We start from the raw sequence: 19,416 nt of genomic DNA on the forward strand, positions 1-19,416 counted from the left end.
ATTAAAAACACTACTGGAAAAAATTAAGAAATATTTTACCTTACAGCAGACAGTGTTTAATATGTACATTGGGGCACTATTTTAATACTCGATGCGAGAAGTAGATCCCGCTTTGTGTGGCGAATGTGTCAACCTCGTTTACGGCGTAACGTTACAGCAATGGATGCCCCTTTTGTTCAGCCGAGTTCCTGAATTATTCCCATCACAATGAAATTATCTGGATATTATGCCGTTTCACAAAACATTTTACCATATCTACGCGTCCTGTGACCTCCTGTGGATTTATCTAATGAATTAAAAATCGATCTGCAGCCCTTCTGGTCTGGTGTGAGGTTTCCGAAGCACGCAGTCCTGAGGAACGTGGAGTAGTAAGTGTTTATAACGCTAGTGCAAATCTGTAACGTTAAACGGTTGAGACTCGTTATGTGGCGAACTGGGTCACATTTCAGCATCGAAACATAAGTGTAGTGCTATTTTGCGGGCATTTCAGGATCCAGTTTAAACCCGCTGTGATCTGAAAACACGAAGCAGTAACGCCACCACAATGCAAATGAAGCATTCCTGGATATTTTCTTCGTACAGCTCTATATTTCTGAGCTATTTTGCCACAAGGAGGGATTACACATTGTCTATTGGACCTCTGGTGTTGGTAAAAGTAGTGTGTCTGTTCACGGATGCTTTATTGTGTGCTAACCTAATCTAATGAGACGTTCACTGTCATTTGACTGCTCTGTGTCTGGGAAACACAGGGTGAGGTCATTGTGGAGGGAAACGGTGAAAAGGGTTCACTGGTCATCTAAGTTGCACTCAGGGTACTCTATAGTAACTCCAGTCACTCTATTATATGTTTGTCGTTAGTAATACTTCCAAAGAAATTCGCTATGCACCATTAAATTGACACCTCAGTTCAACTTAGCTACCGTATGCTCTGTGCTCAGGCTGAATTTAGCATGGATATCAACCTAACGTTCAGGATAGTGAGCCTAATGAAATATCACCGTCAACACAACGTCGCTTTAGATAAAATATCAATGGAAGGTAACTTTAACATGACTACTCTGTAACTTGCATATGAGCATAATGTTCTCTGCCGCTACTATAACGTTACAATACTGTTTGTAAAGTGTCTTGGTGATGGTGTTTGCTAACCGCAATTAGCTTGTTGGCTAAAGCTTTCAGCAAAACCGCTTCATTGTTTGAGCAGGAAGCAGCAGTAAAATGCTAAGGTTAACGTAAACTGGATTAGCATTAAATCGTTTGGTTAGCTTTAATATGCTATACACGGTGTTATTTTATTTCGGTCTTATACTAAGTTAACGTTCTGCTGAGTCCATTGCAGACCAAGCCATTGTTGTGACAGTTGTTTTGGTGCACAACAACCAGACATCAGTTGCTGAAGTCAGCCAGGAATACTGGCAAAGCTTGTTGACCTAAATTGCACCTGTTATTAGTTTGCTTAACTTAACAGTTTGTTTGTTTGATGAAGTATGTGTGTGTTTGTGTGTATCTGTGGTGGAGTAATGGTCACGTGACTGCACCATAACAGGTGCACAATGTCCAGACACATCTGTCACTGTTTTTCTTTGTTACAGTTAAATAGCACTAACGTACTCTACTCTCTGTGTGTTTGTATATATAAGAATTTAAAGTGATCTACTAGTGGTTGGCATATGTGTTTTCATGTTTCAGATGTAAACCTGAGCAGCATCTTTACCAGCAGTGGCTGTTGGCGCAATGGGACTGGATTTTGATGTAAAGACTTTCTGTCATAACCTACGGGCCACCAAGCCACCTTATGAGTGTCCTGTGGAGAGCTGTCGGAAGGTCTACAAGAGCTACAGCGGCATCGAGTACCACCTGTACCACTATGACCATGACAACCCAACTCCAGCACAGACTATGCCACAGAAGAAGAGGAAAGGACGACCTCCTCGTGCACCACTGCTTGGCTCAGGGGATGCAGATGAAAGCGGAGGTAACGGAGGTGGTCCAGGGCACGGTGGGAACACCCCTGGTAGTCCCAACCGGTCAGAGCGCTCTCACTCCCCAGGCAGAGAGACAATGACGTATGCCCAGGCACAGCGCATGGTGGAATTGGAATTTCAAGGACGTATCCATCGCATTAGCATCTTTGAGAACATTGATGTGGTGTCAGAGGAAGACAGTGATGCAGAAGATGCTCCACCATCTGGCACTGGTGGAAGTAGTGGAGGGGTGTGTAACGGTGGTGATGGTGGAGCTGGAGGTAGCGAGGTTGGAGGTAGTGGCAAGGACCGGACAGATATCCCATCTGCTAATGGCGGCAAAGCCACTCCAAAGTCCAAATATAAAGGTAAAGAAAAGAAGAAGACGGAGCATCATCACAGTGCTCAGTCAGGGCCTGCAGTCAAGCTTCCTGAGGCAGTATTCAGAGAACTGGACCAAGAAAGACCAGATGCCCCTCCTCGACCTTCTTCCTACTACAGGTATGCTGTGTTAATTAAAAGCTGCTTCTTCATCAATGATTACATTGCAGTAGTTAAAGCCTAGAAGTAGCATCATGATTATATAAGAATGTGTAGCCAATTATCTGTGTAGGTTCTCATTTGCCCAGGTCATCGTTCTTGGTAGTTCTTCTCGGTTCAACTGGACTGGTTTAATGTTTCATCTCTCATCCAAGAGACTTCTTCAGAACCGAAGATGAGAGATGAAAGGTTTTCAAAAGAGCTAAACCAGTCCAGTTGAACCAAGAATATAGCAAATTATGTTTTAGAGGTTCTTGAAGATGATTTAATAAAAAAATGAAAGTTTGTTGTTGCCAGCAGATTTTAGTGAAAGCCCATCCAAAATGGGATTTTCGTAGACAGTACTAATATTAGTCAGAATATTTGAAATTTCTGATGTTGATATATTAATCAACAGACAAAATTTTTTGCAGTGATCCTGCAATATGGTTCTCAAACATTTGTGACAAAGTTAATGTAATGGAGACTTCATATTTTACGTTTTACAATAAATGTTACTATCTAAAACAAGTCTGGTATCAGTGCACTGAACAGTCAATTTTAGAGCATGTGTAGAATAGAATACATGTTTACTTGAAATAAGAAAATAAACTTGTACCTATGTGATTTTATATTGTCCAGTATCTGAAAACACAAGCTAATACTGGTATATCTTCAGCATGCCTTTATTCTGACCTTGTTGACAATGTTATTAGCATTATTTTCTGTTTCTTCAAGGAAGTGGAGGTTTGATTAATATTTGTATTTCTTCATGCCTCACATGCTCTGTATTTCATATACATTTTCCTCCATTCTTCTTCAGATACATTGACAAGTCTGTTGAAGAGCTGGATGAGGAAGTGGAGTATGACATTGATGAGGAGGACTACATCTGGCTTGACATCATGAACGACAAGCGGAGGCGTGATGGTGTGACACCCATCCCTCAAGAAGTCTTTGAGTACCTCATGGACCGCTTGGAGAAGGAATCTTACTTTGAGAGTCACAATAAGGTACCTGAATACTGACTGTTAAAGGATATCTTAATTCTGGGACAAACATAGATGATATCCACCTTTAATATCTCCTCTTTCTCCATTTTTCAGGCTGACCCCAGCACTCTAATTGATGAGGATGCTGTGTGCTGCATCTGCAATGATGGAGAGTGTCAGAACAGCAATGTGATCCTGTTTTGTGACATGTGTAACTTGGCTGTACACCAGGAGTGTTATGGTGTACCCTACATCCCAGAGGGACAGTGGTTATGTCGCCGTTGTCTGCAGTCACCAAGCAGAGCGGTGGATTGTGCACTCTGTCCTAACAAGGGTGGAGCTTTCAAACAGACAGATGATGCACGTTGGGCACATGTGGTGTGTGCTCTCTGGATCCCAGAGGTGAATCTATACACCACAACATGCATGTTTCATCAGAGGTGAAAATAATTAAAAATAAGAGGCTCTACTTTGGGCTGTGTTTCAGCAGTTCAAAGCAGCTTTCACTGATCTGTTGTCCATTTATGGAGACATAAGGATTTAATTGTCCCAAAGTGAATTTCACTTACATGTAGGGTGCATTTGTAGTTACAGTGTATTGCTTAGCCCGTGACCCTAGTGAGGATAAAGCAGGTTCAGAAAATGAGTGAATGTATTGCTTAGTTCACTTACCAGTCATTATTTTTGTTATACAAACATCACTGACTCCTCATGTACGTGACAGTTTGCAAATCACAATACAAAGAATCACATATGATAACAGTCAATGATTATTAATGATGCACCAATCAATTAGCCAGTGTTGTGGATTATTTGTTTTTCATCTTAACTGTCCATAACCGGTGATTCCAAGTCATAGCTTACACATCACCTGCACAGTATTTGACATACACAGCTGCTGCACAAACACTGATGTTAACAGCCACAAAATAGAGCTAAGTGGAATTTCTTACAGTGGGTAAGGTGCACAGAACAACCTAACTGGGCATCACATAGTACTGATACTGTGTCAACATTTTAACATGTTAGATACAGTGGGATATACTGCATTTCATTTGCATTCATATTTCATTTAGGCACAATAGTTCTTTCTAGTAATCTGGAGCAGTTAATTTTGAGATTTGTTTGAGAGTGAAGGCAGGCTTTTAAACTGGTACAATTTTGGAGAAAAATGTAAAACGTATCTATTTATTAGCCTCATATAGTCTGGGTTTTATCGTTATATACACAATGGAGTGTTCCGTTAAAGAAAAGTTACAAGGTTTTTGTTATTTGTTCTTAGACAAAAAAAATAATCTGGAAAAAACTGCAGTTAGAATATCTCATAAGTATTGTAATTTATGTACCATTTTTACAGCTATTTACTCTGATTTCAAATAATTTTTCTAAAACAAAATTTTGCTGCATTTCTTCAGGTGTGCTTTGCAAACACGGTCTTTTTGGAGCCAATCGACAGTATTGAGCACATCCCTCCTGCGCGCTGGAAGCTTACCTGCTACATCTGTAAGCAGCGTGGCTCAGGCGCCTGTATCCAGTGTCACAAAGCCAACTGTTACACTGCCTTCCACGTCACCTGTGCTCAGCAGGCGGGCCTCTATATGAAAATGGAGCCTGTCAGAGAGACGGGTGCTAACGGCACCTCTTTCAGCGTCCGCAAGACAGCATACTGTGACATCCACACACCCCCAGGCTCAGCAAGACCTTTAGGGGGAGTGGGCGGGGCCAGTATGGGTTCATCTCATAGTGAAGGAGAGCTTGAGGAGGATGATGAACCCAGCATTGGCCATGATGATGACTCCAAGGGCTGGAGCTCTGAAAGGGCCAAGAGGGCAAAAGCTAAATCGAGGCTAAAGATGAAGAGAGCGAGGAAGATCTTAGCTGAGAGGAGAGCTGCTGCGCCAGTAGTTTCTGTACCCTGTATACCACCCCACAGGTATGAACGCAGATGATGTTAAATTTATACTGTGTGTGTGTCCTAGGATATGGAAGCCTCTAATGCTACTTAAACATTTAATATAAAGTGGGATGACCTGCTTATTGGAACAAACATCTCTAATATGTGCCTGCAGTGGAAGTGTTTACAGGTGTTTGTTATTGCCAGCCCTGTCTGACATCATGAAACAGGATATTTTCCTTAGGGAGGAAAATGAGGCTTTACACTCAGCTTTTAGCCATAGCAAAAGACTATCTTATAGTTACACCCACTCCTGCGAGGGTATTACAACTGGGTCTGTCTGAACCGACCATTGATGATAAACACATGACTCAGATAATGGGGAGTATGTTCTAAGAGTCAAGGAATTTCTTTCTAACATATATACTTTTTTATTGTATTCACAGCATTCACAATATGGTGCAATTATTCAGCATAATGGGTATGATCTAAGGTGGAGTGTTCTTTTTTTTGTTCTTTAGGTTGAGCAAAATTACAAGTAACTTGACGGTACCCAGGAAGAGCCAGTTTATGCAGCGGCTTCACAGCTACTGGACCCTCAAGAGGCAAAGTCGTAATGGTGTACCTCTGCTGCGCCGCCTCCAAACCCACCTACAGTCACAACGACATATTGAACCACTTCCACCACAACCGTCTTCTCAACTTCCTTCGGTAAGCCACAAATAAAGCTAAGATTCAATACAGAAATTTAAGGGAATGTTACTATAAATCTGCCATACCCAGCTGTGTAATTCTTTTGGTGCTTATTGCTTCAGAGGGACAGTGAGGAGAAGCAGAGCGCTTTAAAGGAGCAGCTGAAGGCGTGGCAGAGACTGAGACATGACCTGGAGAGAGCCAGGCTACTGGTGGAGCTCATTCGCAAGAGGGAGAAGCTCAAGAGGGAGACGGTAAGATACAGCCCTGAATCAGAAATGGCGAATCTGATGTCCACCAGCTACTTGTCCACATATCAAGTTCAGTGGTTGGGTTACACAGCCAAAAACTTCTACCATTATACATGCTTTTTTACACCATGGTAACACTATATATCGAAATTGGTCAAAATAACAATAATGTACACAGTGGAACCTTTTAGGTCTCAGCTGTGAACAGAGGTGCAGTAGATATGCGTTGCTGCCAAATGTCACTCTTGCATCCTGCTTCCAAAGTCGGGTTACCATGTGAGGCAGATTGATGGATTCCCATCATTCCACAAGAATTTGGTTAAAGGTAGTTTAGTGTATTACAACAAAATATGCACAATTGATCTTATTCATAATAAAATAAATATAGTGATTGTGAAGGGAGGGGTTGGGGAGGGGTAGGTAGAGGCAGGCAGGGCTTAAGGATTCAGCAGGCTAGAAGGATCCATAGATCTAGAGTTTTGAAGTGTTTATGTTGACAAATCTGAGTGGAGGAGTTGGAGTAAAGAGTTGTCAATGTCAGGCTCTGCAGCTGACCCTGGAGGCTGTGGTTGCTACATTGAGATTGTAGGTGCGGAATTATTTGGTTGGACTCTTCACCACTGATGTGTTTGGCCAGCACATAATGTGTCTAGAAGTTTGATGACTGTGCATTGGTTGTTGATTAAGAATGATGACCTGGGCAAATGAGAACCTACACAGACATGTTCTCCAAAAAGTACAAACACACTCCTGCCAAAATATCCAATGGATATTCAGCCCTTTACCCATAGAAACTACCAACAACTTTTCTCATGAGGTTATTGACAGTCTTCCTATGTTTATTCTTCTTTATGGCCTTCCCATATCGCTATGGTTGTCTTTCATGAAGGGAAGTGCCCTCATAATGGTCTTCAAAGGTCTTTAAAAGTCATAAATTTAACTCTATACTAACATTCATTTGCAAGTTCGACTTTGTTGAAGTTTGTGTCTGTGTTCAGATTAAAGTGCAGCAGATGGCACTGGAGATGCAGCTGACTCCCTTCCTGGTCCTGTTGAGGAGTACATTGGAGCAGTTACAGGAAAGAGACACTAACAACTTTTTCACTGAGCCTGTACCCCTGGCAGAGGTAAATGCATACACTGCACAACCTCTTCCTGTTTGTTTAAGTGCTTTGTGGTTATTACAACATGTCTGTTTCTTTACCTTCTTCCCAGGTGCCAGACTACCTGGACCATATTGACACTCCAATGGACTTCCAGACCATGTGGAACCTCCTAGAGTCCCATCGCTACCTCACTTTTGAGGCCTTTGAGGCAGACTTTGGCCTCATTGTGAACAACTGCCTCAAGTACAACGCCAAGGACACAGTCTTCTATCGCGCTGCTCTACGGCTCAGAGAAATGGGTGGAGCTGTCATAAGATCTGCCAGACGCCAAGCTGAACGAATAGGCTTTGACTATGAGACTGGTATGCACCTCCACCGAGAGCAGAGCCCAGACAGTCAGCATGACCAGGAGAGGGACCGAGAGAGGGACCGGGAACGAGAGAGAGACAGGGACCGGGATCGAGACCGGGACAGGGACAGAGACAGGGACAGAGATCGAGATCGAGACCGAGACCGACCACTGTCTTCAAATGAAGATGGTAAGCAATCATCCTACAGTGTTACCAAAGAAAACCACAGGTTCATCCGTAATGTTTTTGAGGTTGAATGATATGCATGTTTCATTTAGGGATGCACAGATATATCAGCCAAAATCAGCATTGACAGCTATCAGAAAATCCGATAATATTTTATTGATGCGGGGCCAATGCGCCCTAGTCTTATATAAAAATTTGGCTCATTCATCTTAATGAATGAAGATTGACATTGTGCTCATTGTGATGAAGTCCTGAAAGACTATAAATGGTTTAGTTATTTATCTGGTTATTTATAGACAGATGTCTGAAACATTTTGATAAACCTACTGTCAAATCTGGAAATTTGAGTCTCAAAAAGTACTTATTTTTGAAATGGAGAATGTGAATGGTGAAGCAGATAACGTAATATAACCTAATGTTCTGTGTCATAAAAGAGAGGTTTGGGTCTGAATGGGAGGATGGTGTGAGGATAAATATTTACAAAGCAGAAAAGGAAAAAAATTAATTTGATATTGATGATGAATTTTAGTTATACAGCAAGTTTAATTTATAGCTTGTGTTGGTATTTGTTAATGATTGTAGTTATATTTCATTAACTGATTAAATATGAATGTGGATTTCTTGTAACTAAGTACCAGAGTCTTTGGTGCTTTAATGCCTCTTGCCCACTAGATGGCATTGTTTATCCATGCATTATCTTGAAATCATCACGTCAACTGTTTTACCAGGACATGTAATGTTGCTTGTGTTTAGTAAAACCCAGCTTTGTCCCTCCTCACCTTTCACAGACCTACTTCTGCCAGAAAACAGGCGAAGGCTGCCTCTAGAAGAGCAGCTACATTACCTGCAAGCACGTCTCGATGAGGTCAACTCAGGGAAGCACAGCATCGGCCAGTCACGGAGAGCCAAAGCTCTGAGGAAAGAGATCAGTGTCATCAAGAGGAAGCTCGCACACCAACGAGAGGGAGGCTCTGGTATGGGAGCCAGGGATTCACTGGGAGGAGAACGGGGCTCTCTCCCCCATCACGCATCAGCTTCTGGACACCATGATGAAGGGGGAGAGAGCAGCAGCCAGGAGATTGGCGGAAAGGGTGTGTGTGGATAATTATCCCATCAATAATACAGTGTGTAACTCCAAATGTCTGCTGTTGGAGTGTATAAATATATCAGGGAGCCTGTTTACATGACCATAAAAATCTGATAACTGGGAGTAATCAGATAGTTATAACAATCAGATCTGACACTTCACAAATTCAATAATTGAAACACCCCGGTTTTGACATTTTAGTCCATTACTGAGTGTCTTTTAGAGTATGTACAGAACATATGTAGTGATGGTAGACTCAAACTTCATATCATGGTCATCTGCACTTGTTTTACTATGTCACCTCCATTTTCTAATTTTCTTTTTTTTAACACATGCGCAGATGTAAAAGAACAAAATAAATCAGATTAACATATATACATGTATAAAGGCTTTGGAGTATTGGGGAGAAATCCCCCTGTGTTAATCTGATTCCTCATAGTCAGATTACTACTGTTATCTAATAAAGCATATCAGATTATGCTGTTTATGTGATCATTGAATAATGGTAATTCCAAAAATCAGATAGTGATTGGAGTTTTAGTGTTTATGTGAACAAGCTCAGTGATGAGAAATATTGAAGTAACTATCCAGTGTCACATTTTCTAGTGTTTTAACGCATAAATGTTCCTGTTTATCAAGATCTGGGTGTGTCCTCATCAGCCTTAGCTCCAGAGGTGGGCCGTCGGACGTCTGTCCTCTTCTCAAAGAAAAACCCAAGAATGGCCGGCCCCCCTAAAAGGCCAGGTCGGCCCCCGAAGAACCGGGACGCCGCCTACGCTGCAACAGGGGTGAGCTCAAGCTCCATAGGCCCCCCTCAGCTTCCCCTGCTGTCGCCAAGCAGGCAAAGGAAGAGACCCCGCAGCCCCCACAGCAGCTCCAGCTCTGACAGCGACAGCGACAATGACGACATGCTGCCAGGTACAGGAGACGCATGTTTAGAAAAGATGAATGTGCAGTTTTTTGAAACACAGAGTCACTTCTTACTCTTTGCCCTTAGGATTGCCCAGTAACGGTTTTGATGGAGGAAACCAGCCGGTGACAGAGAGCTTCCGCGTGTACAGAAATGAGCCTCGTCTCCCACGATCTAGTTCAGACTCGGAGTCCACGACCAGCAGCAGCAGCAGTGCGGCCTCTGACAGGACCAGGTGATTACTGCAGAAATAGACTGTATTTTCACTGAGTTAACAGAGCTACAATGCCCGGTGTGTAAAGTTTCTTAAGTCAATATTTTCTCTGACCAGATGATAAAGGGAATGGTAATTCGCTGCGCAAAATAGCTTAGTCCAGTCAGGACATTCACTACAGAGGACCCATTTCTTCCCCAAATTACACTTGGATTGAATGTTATAACTATCTGAAAGGAAAAAAGCATTTAATTATCCATGAAAAACTATAAATTAAAGCAACCATTTAACTGTATTTTATTGGGATTTGATAAGTAATGACTGGTCAAATTGAAATTTGCACAGCATTTATTTGCTTCTTCATAGCCTTCTCTCTTTTCTTCTAGTACAACCCCTTCAAAGCAGGGCAGAGGAAAGGCATCATTCTCTCGCTCTGCCTTCCAGGAGGACAGTAGTGAGGAAACATCGGGCACAGAAAATGATTCCTACTCTGTCGGAGGATCACGCAGCGTTTCACACTGTAAGCACACACTAATGAGAGGGTGACATGTGGGTGGATTTTCACTCCTGTCCCATTCCAATCCCATGACGGAATAAAAAAAGAAACTTATGTCCCATTTCCTATCCTAAGCAGAAAACTGACTCTTAGTCCTACCTCATTTCATGAAGTAATGTTTTTTTCTGGTCCCTCCCACAAAAAACACTAATTTACAATTACATTTCATATTATTCATGATGTATTATTCACACCAGAACTGCATATTAATTTATACAAACTAACCTGTAGTTATGACAATTCCCACTTTGTCTTTTTTCCCAATATGTGATTAATAGTGACTCCTATCCTACTGGAATCCCAGGAAAATCATGGAAAATCTATAGTCTCTCTTTCTCACATACTGACATCACATACATACCTGCAAACCCAAAAAAGTGGCTGAATGCCAACAAGTTTGTATTTATCAAGATTGTCTTTATTCCTTGAATATTTATGGATCTTAACATTGTAATTACAGGCAAACCACACTATGGCTGTAATAAGTTCTACATTTGATAAGAGCCAGTGCTTTGGACGTCAAGGCAATTTAATTTGTAGTAGCCGAAATTAAATAAAGAATAGTCTGGTTTGATTAGATATCATTCACTGTATTGTGGTGCAAAACACAAGCACAAAAATCATTCTTATATGAAACGAATATGATGTGACACATTTCAGTTACAATGCAAAAGGCCACAAACGGATGTACTATTGTGTTATAACCTGTGGTTGATGTGGCAATAGGTTAGTGTAAACATGGTCATATTAAATACCTGTAATAATTCAGACATATTGGTGAACAGCAGTATGATTTAACATTCATGGTATTAATTGAGTTGTTTTTGAAAAAGATACTTTGTGACTCAGATGTGGAAGGTGAGAAACAATGATGAATGTCAGCATTTCTGTCGAGTATTTCATTCCCCCTCTGTTGAAGCCATCTGACATCACAGCCTATGTTTGACATTTCTGTGGAAGGTTATTAGGGAGGTAATTTTCTTGCACAATTGAGTGGAAATGAAAAGGGCTGTACCTTGATACTAACACAAATCCTGTGTGATTATGCACACATCATTTTGCTAGAAGTGAAGTTATATGAGGTTAACTGTCTTCCTGTCTTTTTTTTTTTTTTTTCACTGATCTCAGTGGTGCGAAGTCGGGCTAGATCAGGGTGCTGGATGACCTCTGATGACTATTCTTCTCTGGAAGCCCTGGATTTGGTGTGGGCCAAGTGCAGAGGCTATCCTTCATATCCTGCTCTGGTGAGAGAGGACAGTCCATATAAATGTTTATTTTTACAGATTAATATAGACGTTCATAATAATTGCATGTGTAACCTCTTCTTGCCTCTGTTTGCCTGCAGATAATTGATCCAAAAATGCCCAGGGAGGGCGTATTCCACCGGGGCGTTCCAATTCCTGTCCCACCGTTGGATGTGCTGAAGCTGGGAGAGCAGATGACCCAGGAGGCCAGAGAACACCTGTTCCTGGTGCTTTTCTTTGACAACAAGAGAACCTGGTCAGTGCTTTGGCTCATCTGGCTGTTGTAATGTGAAGTGTCTCTTCTGTGTTTATTTTCTCTCTTTGTGTAACAAAAGACAAAGTTGAGGGTGATGTTTTATGCAGTTTGCTGCAGTAGTTCAAAGGAAACTGCACCCTTAGCATGGAGACCTAATGCGACAGAGTTTTGCAGAAATAGGGCGAAGCGGTTTTTCAGAAAAGAGGAAGAGGGAAAAAACACAGTGGCTTTTAGGTCATTGTATGCTGCACTATGAAAAAAGAATCAGTTAGAAACATGATGACAGGAGTCATTTTAAGAGCTTTGATGATCCTCATAGACCTCGCTCATTAGTCAGCTGTCATCTGTGTCTAAGCAGTGAAACAACCAGCAGTGTATTTATGCTTTTAAGCTTTACAGTGACATGAGTTGGCTTTAAAGCTGGAATGTGTTTATTTCTGCATTAAAATATTTAAAAATGAGAACTATTTTGTATTTTGTCCACATTAAATACATATCAATAAATAAATACTGTAAATATACTTCACTAAAATGCAAAGTGTCATTATTTCTGGATTAACAGTTGAGTGCGTATGTTCTCGTGCAGGCAGTGGCTGCCACGCTCCAAGCTTGTGCCTCTTGGAGTGGACCAGGAACTGGACAAGGAAAAGATGCTGGAGGGAAGAAAATCCAACATCCGCAAATCAGTACAGGTGGCTTACCATCGCGCTATGCAGCACCGCAGCAAGGTGCAGGGAGACCCCAGCAGTGAGACCAGTGACAGTGACTGAACACACACAAACCCCCTGTGTTACTCACAGCTGTTGTGGAGTATGTTTCTCAATACAGAGCCCAGCCCTACGTCACAGATCAAAAGAAACAGTGCCAGTAGCACCAAGTGGAAAATGCATCCACTCAAATGGCCCCAAAACACATGCACACTAAGCCATATTTAATCAGACATGTAAAATATTGTATTTAAGAGAATTGAAAAAAGGTATTAATGATAATGATTGAAAAAAGTGTTTAAAATCATGATTCAGATATTCCTCGTATGTGGTTGATATATGTAACAAATGAGATCGTTTACACACGTATAAAATGAACATAGTATTACACTATGACACACACAATTCTGCCTCCCTGACTTATACACGATCTCATGTATTTGTACGTTAGAGCAGGGAAATGCATGTAGTGTACAGTAACTGCACACACTGTGGGCATGGCTGTGAGAGCCCCAGTGCACCGTCTTCACATGCAATACCTAGCTCTCCAAAAGAAAAACAAATAATACCAGGCCTGGTGCTAATGTCCTGTCATTTATCAGAGGAGCACAAAGAGGGACTGCTGCAGCCAGTACTGTGGGGAAAAAAGACTTCATGTTATTTATTCTGCTCACTCTTTTTAAAACAGTCCACAAGCTCCTCTCAGCATGGACTACTTTTAATCACTCCGACTGCACAAACCATTGTTGTGTGATTTCTTCTCTTTTTTTTTCATCTGTCAGTTCTGTGTTCATCCTCTCTCTTGTTTTTACGGTTGTTTTGTTAACGAACGCTGGTTAATGAATAATGACTAAACTGAAACACATGATCGTGTCACTGTCTGTCTTAGTCTCAGGCTGAAGGCTGTAGAACTTTTATATAAACAGATTGCATAAAAAATAGACATTTAATAAAAAAGAATTGAGTTTTTTAAAACTTCTGGGCTGTGGTCATTGTGTATTGAGTTGATCTTTAATAGACTTCCTGTTTGCTTTATTTGCTGTGCCTTCATGTTACAGAAAAGGTGGACTATTGGTGCTCTGAGAGGTTTTTACCTCTCGGCCGAGGGGTATTGTAATCGTTTTGTCGCTCTGTCTTTCCAGTCAACAATATAATCACATTATCTGAAGAATGCATTGAGATATTTGCACCACATTTATACTGTGGATGCATCTTGGCATGGAGCAGATGCCTATTGAAAATATCTAAATCAAGTACGAACTGTAATTAAATGCACTCTCCTCTTTCGTATAATATTGGATTACATGTGTTTGAACAGGTGTTTAGATGCAAACATTGCTGTAATTTAAGCCTATTATCCTGGTTTCCCTGCCCTGTGACTGTCATGTGGAGTCTAACGACAGATTAGCTGGTTCTACTGGTTCATCAAGGTTCATAAAAACACATAGTGAATGACAGCTAAATGTGTTTACAATGACAATACAAACAGCTTTTGTATATAATTAGTGTTTGCGCCTAAACCCTATCTTGTGTCATGAAAAACAACTCTTAACTTTCTTCCCCATGTGAAAGTTTCTGATAAATCTTTCCACACATGATAAAGATTCCCCGCCCAACTGGGACACCCACTCACCACAAGATCTACGTTTTCAGATATGCAACCAAAACGACACCCTTCTGATTAAAGATGCCTTGTTTCCTGCTCTGAGTGACGCTCAAAACGTGACTGGAAACGACAGATAAGCATCTGTCAGTGGTTTCAGCAGCCTCCAGTTAAGACAGGAGGTGACCTATGACTTTGTGGGAACTTGTTTTTCTATCTGTCTACCAAAGCCTTTTTATAGGTTTCCGTTCTGACTGTAATCATTAGACCTGCTGTGCCCTATCTCTGTGCACACAGAAATGCAGGTTTTATCTGCATTATTGCGTGCAGAGATGTGGTTTTAAGGGTGCATTTAGTAGCTGAAGTAACCAATAATACAGACTTCAGCTGAACTACTTCATATTTTAATTGTATGTGCATATCCGTTCCTCCTTAACAGATACAGAATAACTTTACGTATCCACAAGGAAAAAGGTTCATCTGCTCCAGAAAATAAAATTAAACAATCATCAGACTAAGCTATTGTCTTCTGCAGCTGCTTCTCTGTCTAAGACAGGGGTGTCAAACTCATGTTTGTTCAGGGGCCACATTAAGCTAAATTTGATCTGCAGTGGGCCAGACCAGTGACATAATAACATAATACATAAATAATGTCAACTCCAAACTTTCCTCTGTTTTAGAGTAAAAAAAGTAAAATTATGCGATCAAAATGTTTACATCTATCAACTATCTTTTAAAATAATGTGAATATCATGAACAAACTGAAATTTCTTAAGAAAACTAAATCCAATTTTAACAATATTATGTCTCAGTTTATCATTTACACGTGTAAATTACAACTTACAGATCACAGCGGATCAACAAATACACAAAACATTTACTAACAGGCAGAATATGGGAAAACTTGCACTTCAGACATTTTGAAATGTTCATATTTGTTCAGGTTATTCACGTTTTTGTGAAATGATAGTTTGTTTTAGTGTAAATACAGTAAAATGACATGAAAATTTGTACGTTCACAAAAAGAAAAGTTTGGAGTTATGAGTATTTATAGGTTATTGTGATGGTATTTTACTGATCCGACCCACTTGAGATTAAATTGGGAACCTGACCTAAAATGATTAATATCTTCTGTGTAATTTTTGAATTTCACAAATTCATCCCAGGGGCCAGATTGGACCCTTTGGCGGGCTGGATTTGGCCCCCGGGCCACATGTTTGACACCTGTGGTCTAAGATGTCCCTCAGTCTTCATCTCTTCTTTGGTTTAGCTTATCATCAAACTGAACCAGCTTTCTTTACCATTTTGTCCAGCTGGTTTGTGCCGTTTTGTCTGAACTGCACACATTTATTTATTTAGTTAGTTAGTTACTTAGCCTTTATTATATATAGCAGGAAATACTTGTTTAGATTTACATGTATGTATATGTCTTTATTTCAGCGGGACAGTGCACATTAATGAACACATTTATACATTCCATTTCAGTATAAACATGTAAATATGGCAGAGTTAGCATCAGTGCTAACTTTCATCTGCAGTCACCACTCAATAAATAAATAACAGTGATCCGTGCAATACAAAGCCATACAGTGGCAGAAGTGCAGTACAGAGCAAGGCAGTGCAATACATTACAAAACAGTACAGTTCAATACACTACAATATAATACAAAACGACATTTGTGCCTACGTGTGTGATTTAAAATGTAACATGAGTTTCCTGGCTATGACAAACAGTTGAACAGTTAACCAGGTTAGAGACAGGATGACAATCAAGACATAAATATGCACAGAAATCATATGAAAGACAAGACGAGTATAAAATGAGTACAAAGTGAGTATAAATATTAACTGATGTGTATGTGAGTGAAACATCAAGACAAGGAAAATATCTGTAATGACCATTTATTCATTTATTTATCTTGACTGTTCCAGTGTCTCTCCTTTTAAATATTTTTAATGATGCTCTTCAGTGATGTTTCAGTACCCACAATCCTCAGCGCAAGTCTTCCAAATGAAGAAGAGTCGACCACAACCAAAACCTCAGTGAAGATAAGAAATAAAGATATAGCCAAGCAATCTTATTGGGTGATATTTATTCACATTTTATAGCTCATTTAAAACTCTAAATCAGTTGAATTCACCTATAGTTGAATAAACAGAACATGCAGAGGAGAAAACAATCAATAAAGACAGAAATTGAGATAGATAAGAATACAGTCATACTAAGAGTAATATGATAAAAGGATCTTTGAAATGATGAACAGCAGGAACAGTAGTGTATTTAGTAATAGTATGTCATACAGTGAAATAAGAATTAAGAGTTGAATCACAGGCACAATAAAAGTGAAATGTTTTTTTTTATTTCCTTTTCTTCTCATTATTATTACTACCCAACCCAATCCAAATGTATTTACAAAGGATGTTTAAAGACAACAGATCTGACTGAAGTGCTGTGCAATAGGCAATAACATAACTCATTAAAATTATTTATTATATTTATTACTATAATATTGCCGTCATTATCATCTTATTATTTTTTATTGCTATTTTGTGTATGTGCACTGTTGCCTATAAAGTTGGAATAATTTTGTTTTCAGACACATTCCTCTTTTTATTCCTATTTATATGCATCAGTAATCACTTTTGTCCAGACCCAATGATTACATACTGAGTCTCAGTCACACTTTACCTATCAACAATAAATCACATTGTCACAATCATTTCATGAAAAGAAGTAAAACTATTTTATTCCAACTTTATGTGTTGTCTGCTGATGTGGTTTTAACCCAAAAAACTCAGTGCTACTTTTGTGGCAGGTCCAAAATACTTTTTTTTGTTTATATTTAACTTTTCTTAATTGATTGATCACCATTTATTATAACATTATCCTATGTGTTTTTTCAGTGAAAATCAGGTATTTTCCTACATTTCGTTTACTGATCATGATGTTCATTAAAGTTCAGAATAAAGGTGAGGAATACTATATCAGAAATAGAGAAAACTCAAGAAAAAATGACTTTTTTTAGCAAAGATATCAATAACTGAATGTAAAAACCAGTGTCTCCATCCACTGTCATTGATCCAACTCTCTTGGTTTTACTTCTGAATCAATGTTGTAGAAGATGATAGAGCTTCCATGTTCACTACGGAGCCTCTGAATGTCCAAATGGGTCATATCTGATGACCATGAAAAGATGACAAACTGCATTTTACACCAGTTATTTATTGATAGTATTAGGGGATCAGAAGATATTAAACATTTTAGATCAGTAGATGCTTTTGGTCACCAGTGGCTGTTTGGGTTGTTCTGGGTTAAGGTAACACGTCCTCCTTTGAATTGAAACCTAAACCCTGTTCTGAGTCTAACTCCACCCTATACATGATACTAAAAATGACTACACAGTTGGAAAAGATGCTGAGATTGTAATGATCAGTGTGTGAATGTCCATGTGTGGAAGTGGGACAGGAGGAGTTCAGGAACAGCTGTAAAACTGAGAACCATGAGATGGCCTCTGTAGAACCATATGAGGCTCTGAAAGGGTTATTCATTAGTTCATTCCTTCATTAAATATTTTATTCCAACTTTATAGGCAAGTGTATATTTATTTCCCCTTTTTCGCCTTTTTAATTTTTTGTTGTTTTTCTTTCTCTGGTACTGGTTTATGCCAATTAAAATAAAAAGTAATAATAATAATAATAAATGTGTAAATAAATAAAAGAAGAAAATAAAAAAAAAATTAAAAATTAAATAATTTGAATTTTTTATTTTGGAAATATATGGTTGATCGTATTGCATGTTGTAAATAAACACTGCTCCCACCTTTCTGATTCACTTTTCTGAGCCAATATTCAGTCTGTATGTTCCATTCATTCAGTGTATTGATCAGTGTGAAGGACTGAAGCTGTCAGAGGTTAAACATTTCATTTACAGTCGTTTCCATTTGTTCATTTGTTCCTGTTATTTCACCACAGTGGACTTCACATATATGCTACAAGCGTGTTATTTCAGACTGTAAGCCCCACCCCACCCCACCCCCCCACCCCCACAACCCACATGTAATGATTCACTGCATTAAACACATCCATTATTCAGGAGATTGGCCCATTGGTCAACATTAAAGAAACTAATGTACCTAGGTTCTAAACTATCCCTGAGTTAGTGTAATCACTGATCAATAAAATATACATTATAGCATGAAAATTAATGAGGGCTATGTATCATGTGAAAGATTTTGCTGCATGCATCAAATCAATATTTGAGAATTTAATGAACCCACTACCATGGAAGGATCCTAGACTTTTTTTTTTTTGCAGCTTTTTTTCCCCCCGTTAAAAATCTATTCAAGAAGGTAAAGTATACAGTCGATGTATACAACAAGAAAAATAACAAGTTTGCCAGGGGGGGAGATTATACAGTCATTATAATATAATGTCTACATCAGAATAAATACTGGTGGTTTTTATAGCCTTTTTGTTTCCATATTTATCTAAAAGCTTTAAATAAAATTCAACATCTTTCAAAAAGTAAATATTTGGTTTTGTGTTACAGAACTTACATTTGTGAATGAAAGATCCTAGACTTTTTTTTTTTTTTTTTTTACAGCTTTTTTTTTTTTCATTAAATCTTTAAGAAGGTAAAGTATACTATCAATGTATACGACAAGAAAATAACAGGTTTGCCAGGGGGAAGGATTATACAATTTTTATAATATAATATCTAAATCAGAACAAATACTGATGGTTTTTATAGCCTTTTTGTTTCCAGTATTATCTAAAAGCTTTAAATAAAGTTCAACATCTTTCAAAAAAAAAAAAAAAAAGGTTTTGTGTTACAGAACTTACATTTGTGAATGAAAGATCCTAGACTTTTTTTTTTTTTTGCAG

General features: G+C 39.3%; 1 protein-coding gene across 5 annotated transcripts; it reads left to right on the forward strand.

The window, feature by feature from the left end:
* Nucleotides 1-149: 149 nt before the first annotated feature.
* brpf1 (bromodomain and PHD finger containing, 1) lies at nucleotides 150-13,906 on the forward strand. 5 transcript variants are annotated; one of them, XM_030138999.1, is made up of 17 exons: nucleotides 150-368; nucleotides 1,690-2,465; nucleotides 3,307-3,496; nucleotides 3,590-3,877; nucleotides 4,891-5,408; nucleotides 5,891-6,080; nucleotides 6,185-6,316; nucleotides 7,312-7,440; nucleotides 7,529-7,858; nucleotides 7,889-7,958; nucleotides 8,744-9,046; nucleotides 9,682-9,960; nucleotides 10,040-10,187; nucleotides 10,553-10,686; nucleotides 11,851-11,966; nucleotides 12,068-12,222; nucleotides 12,809-13,906. In XM_030138999.1, exons 2-17 carry the CDS (start codon nucleotides 1,735-1,737, stop codon nucleotides 12,990-12,992), a joined length of 3,897 nt encoding a protein of 1,298 aa, XP_029994859.1. In that variant the 5' UTR covers nucleotides 150-368; nucleotides 1,690-1,734; the 3' UTR covers nucleotides 12,993-13,906. The 5 variants fall into 5 exon arrangements, with proteins under 5 accessions (XP_029994859.1, XP_029994855.1, XP_029994860.1 ...); XM_030138995.1 differs by having other exon boundaries at nucleotides 7,529-7,958; XM_030139000.1 differs by having other exon boundaries at nucleotides 7,529-7,958; nucleotides 11,914-11,966.
* The last annotated feature ends 5,510 nt before the right edge of the window (nucleotides 13,907-19,416 follow it).

The sequence above is a fragment of the Sphaeramia orbicularis genome, chromosome 7, assembly GCF_902148855.1.
Source record: "Sphaeramia orbicularis chromosome 7, fSphaOr1.1, whole genome shotgun sequence".
NCBI classification, from domain to species: domain Eukaryota; kingdom Metazoa; phylum Chordata; class Actinopteri; order Kurtiformes; family Apogonidae; genus Sphaeramia; species Sphaeramia orbicularis.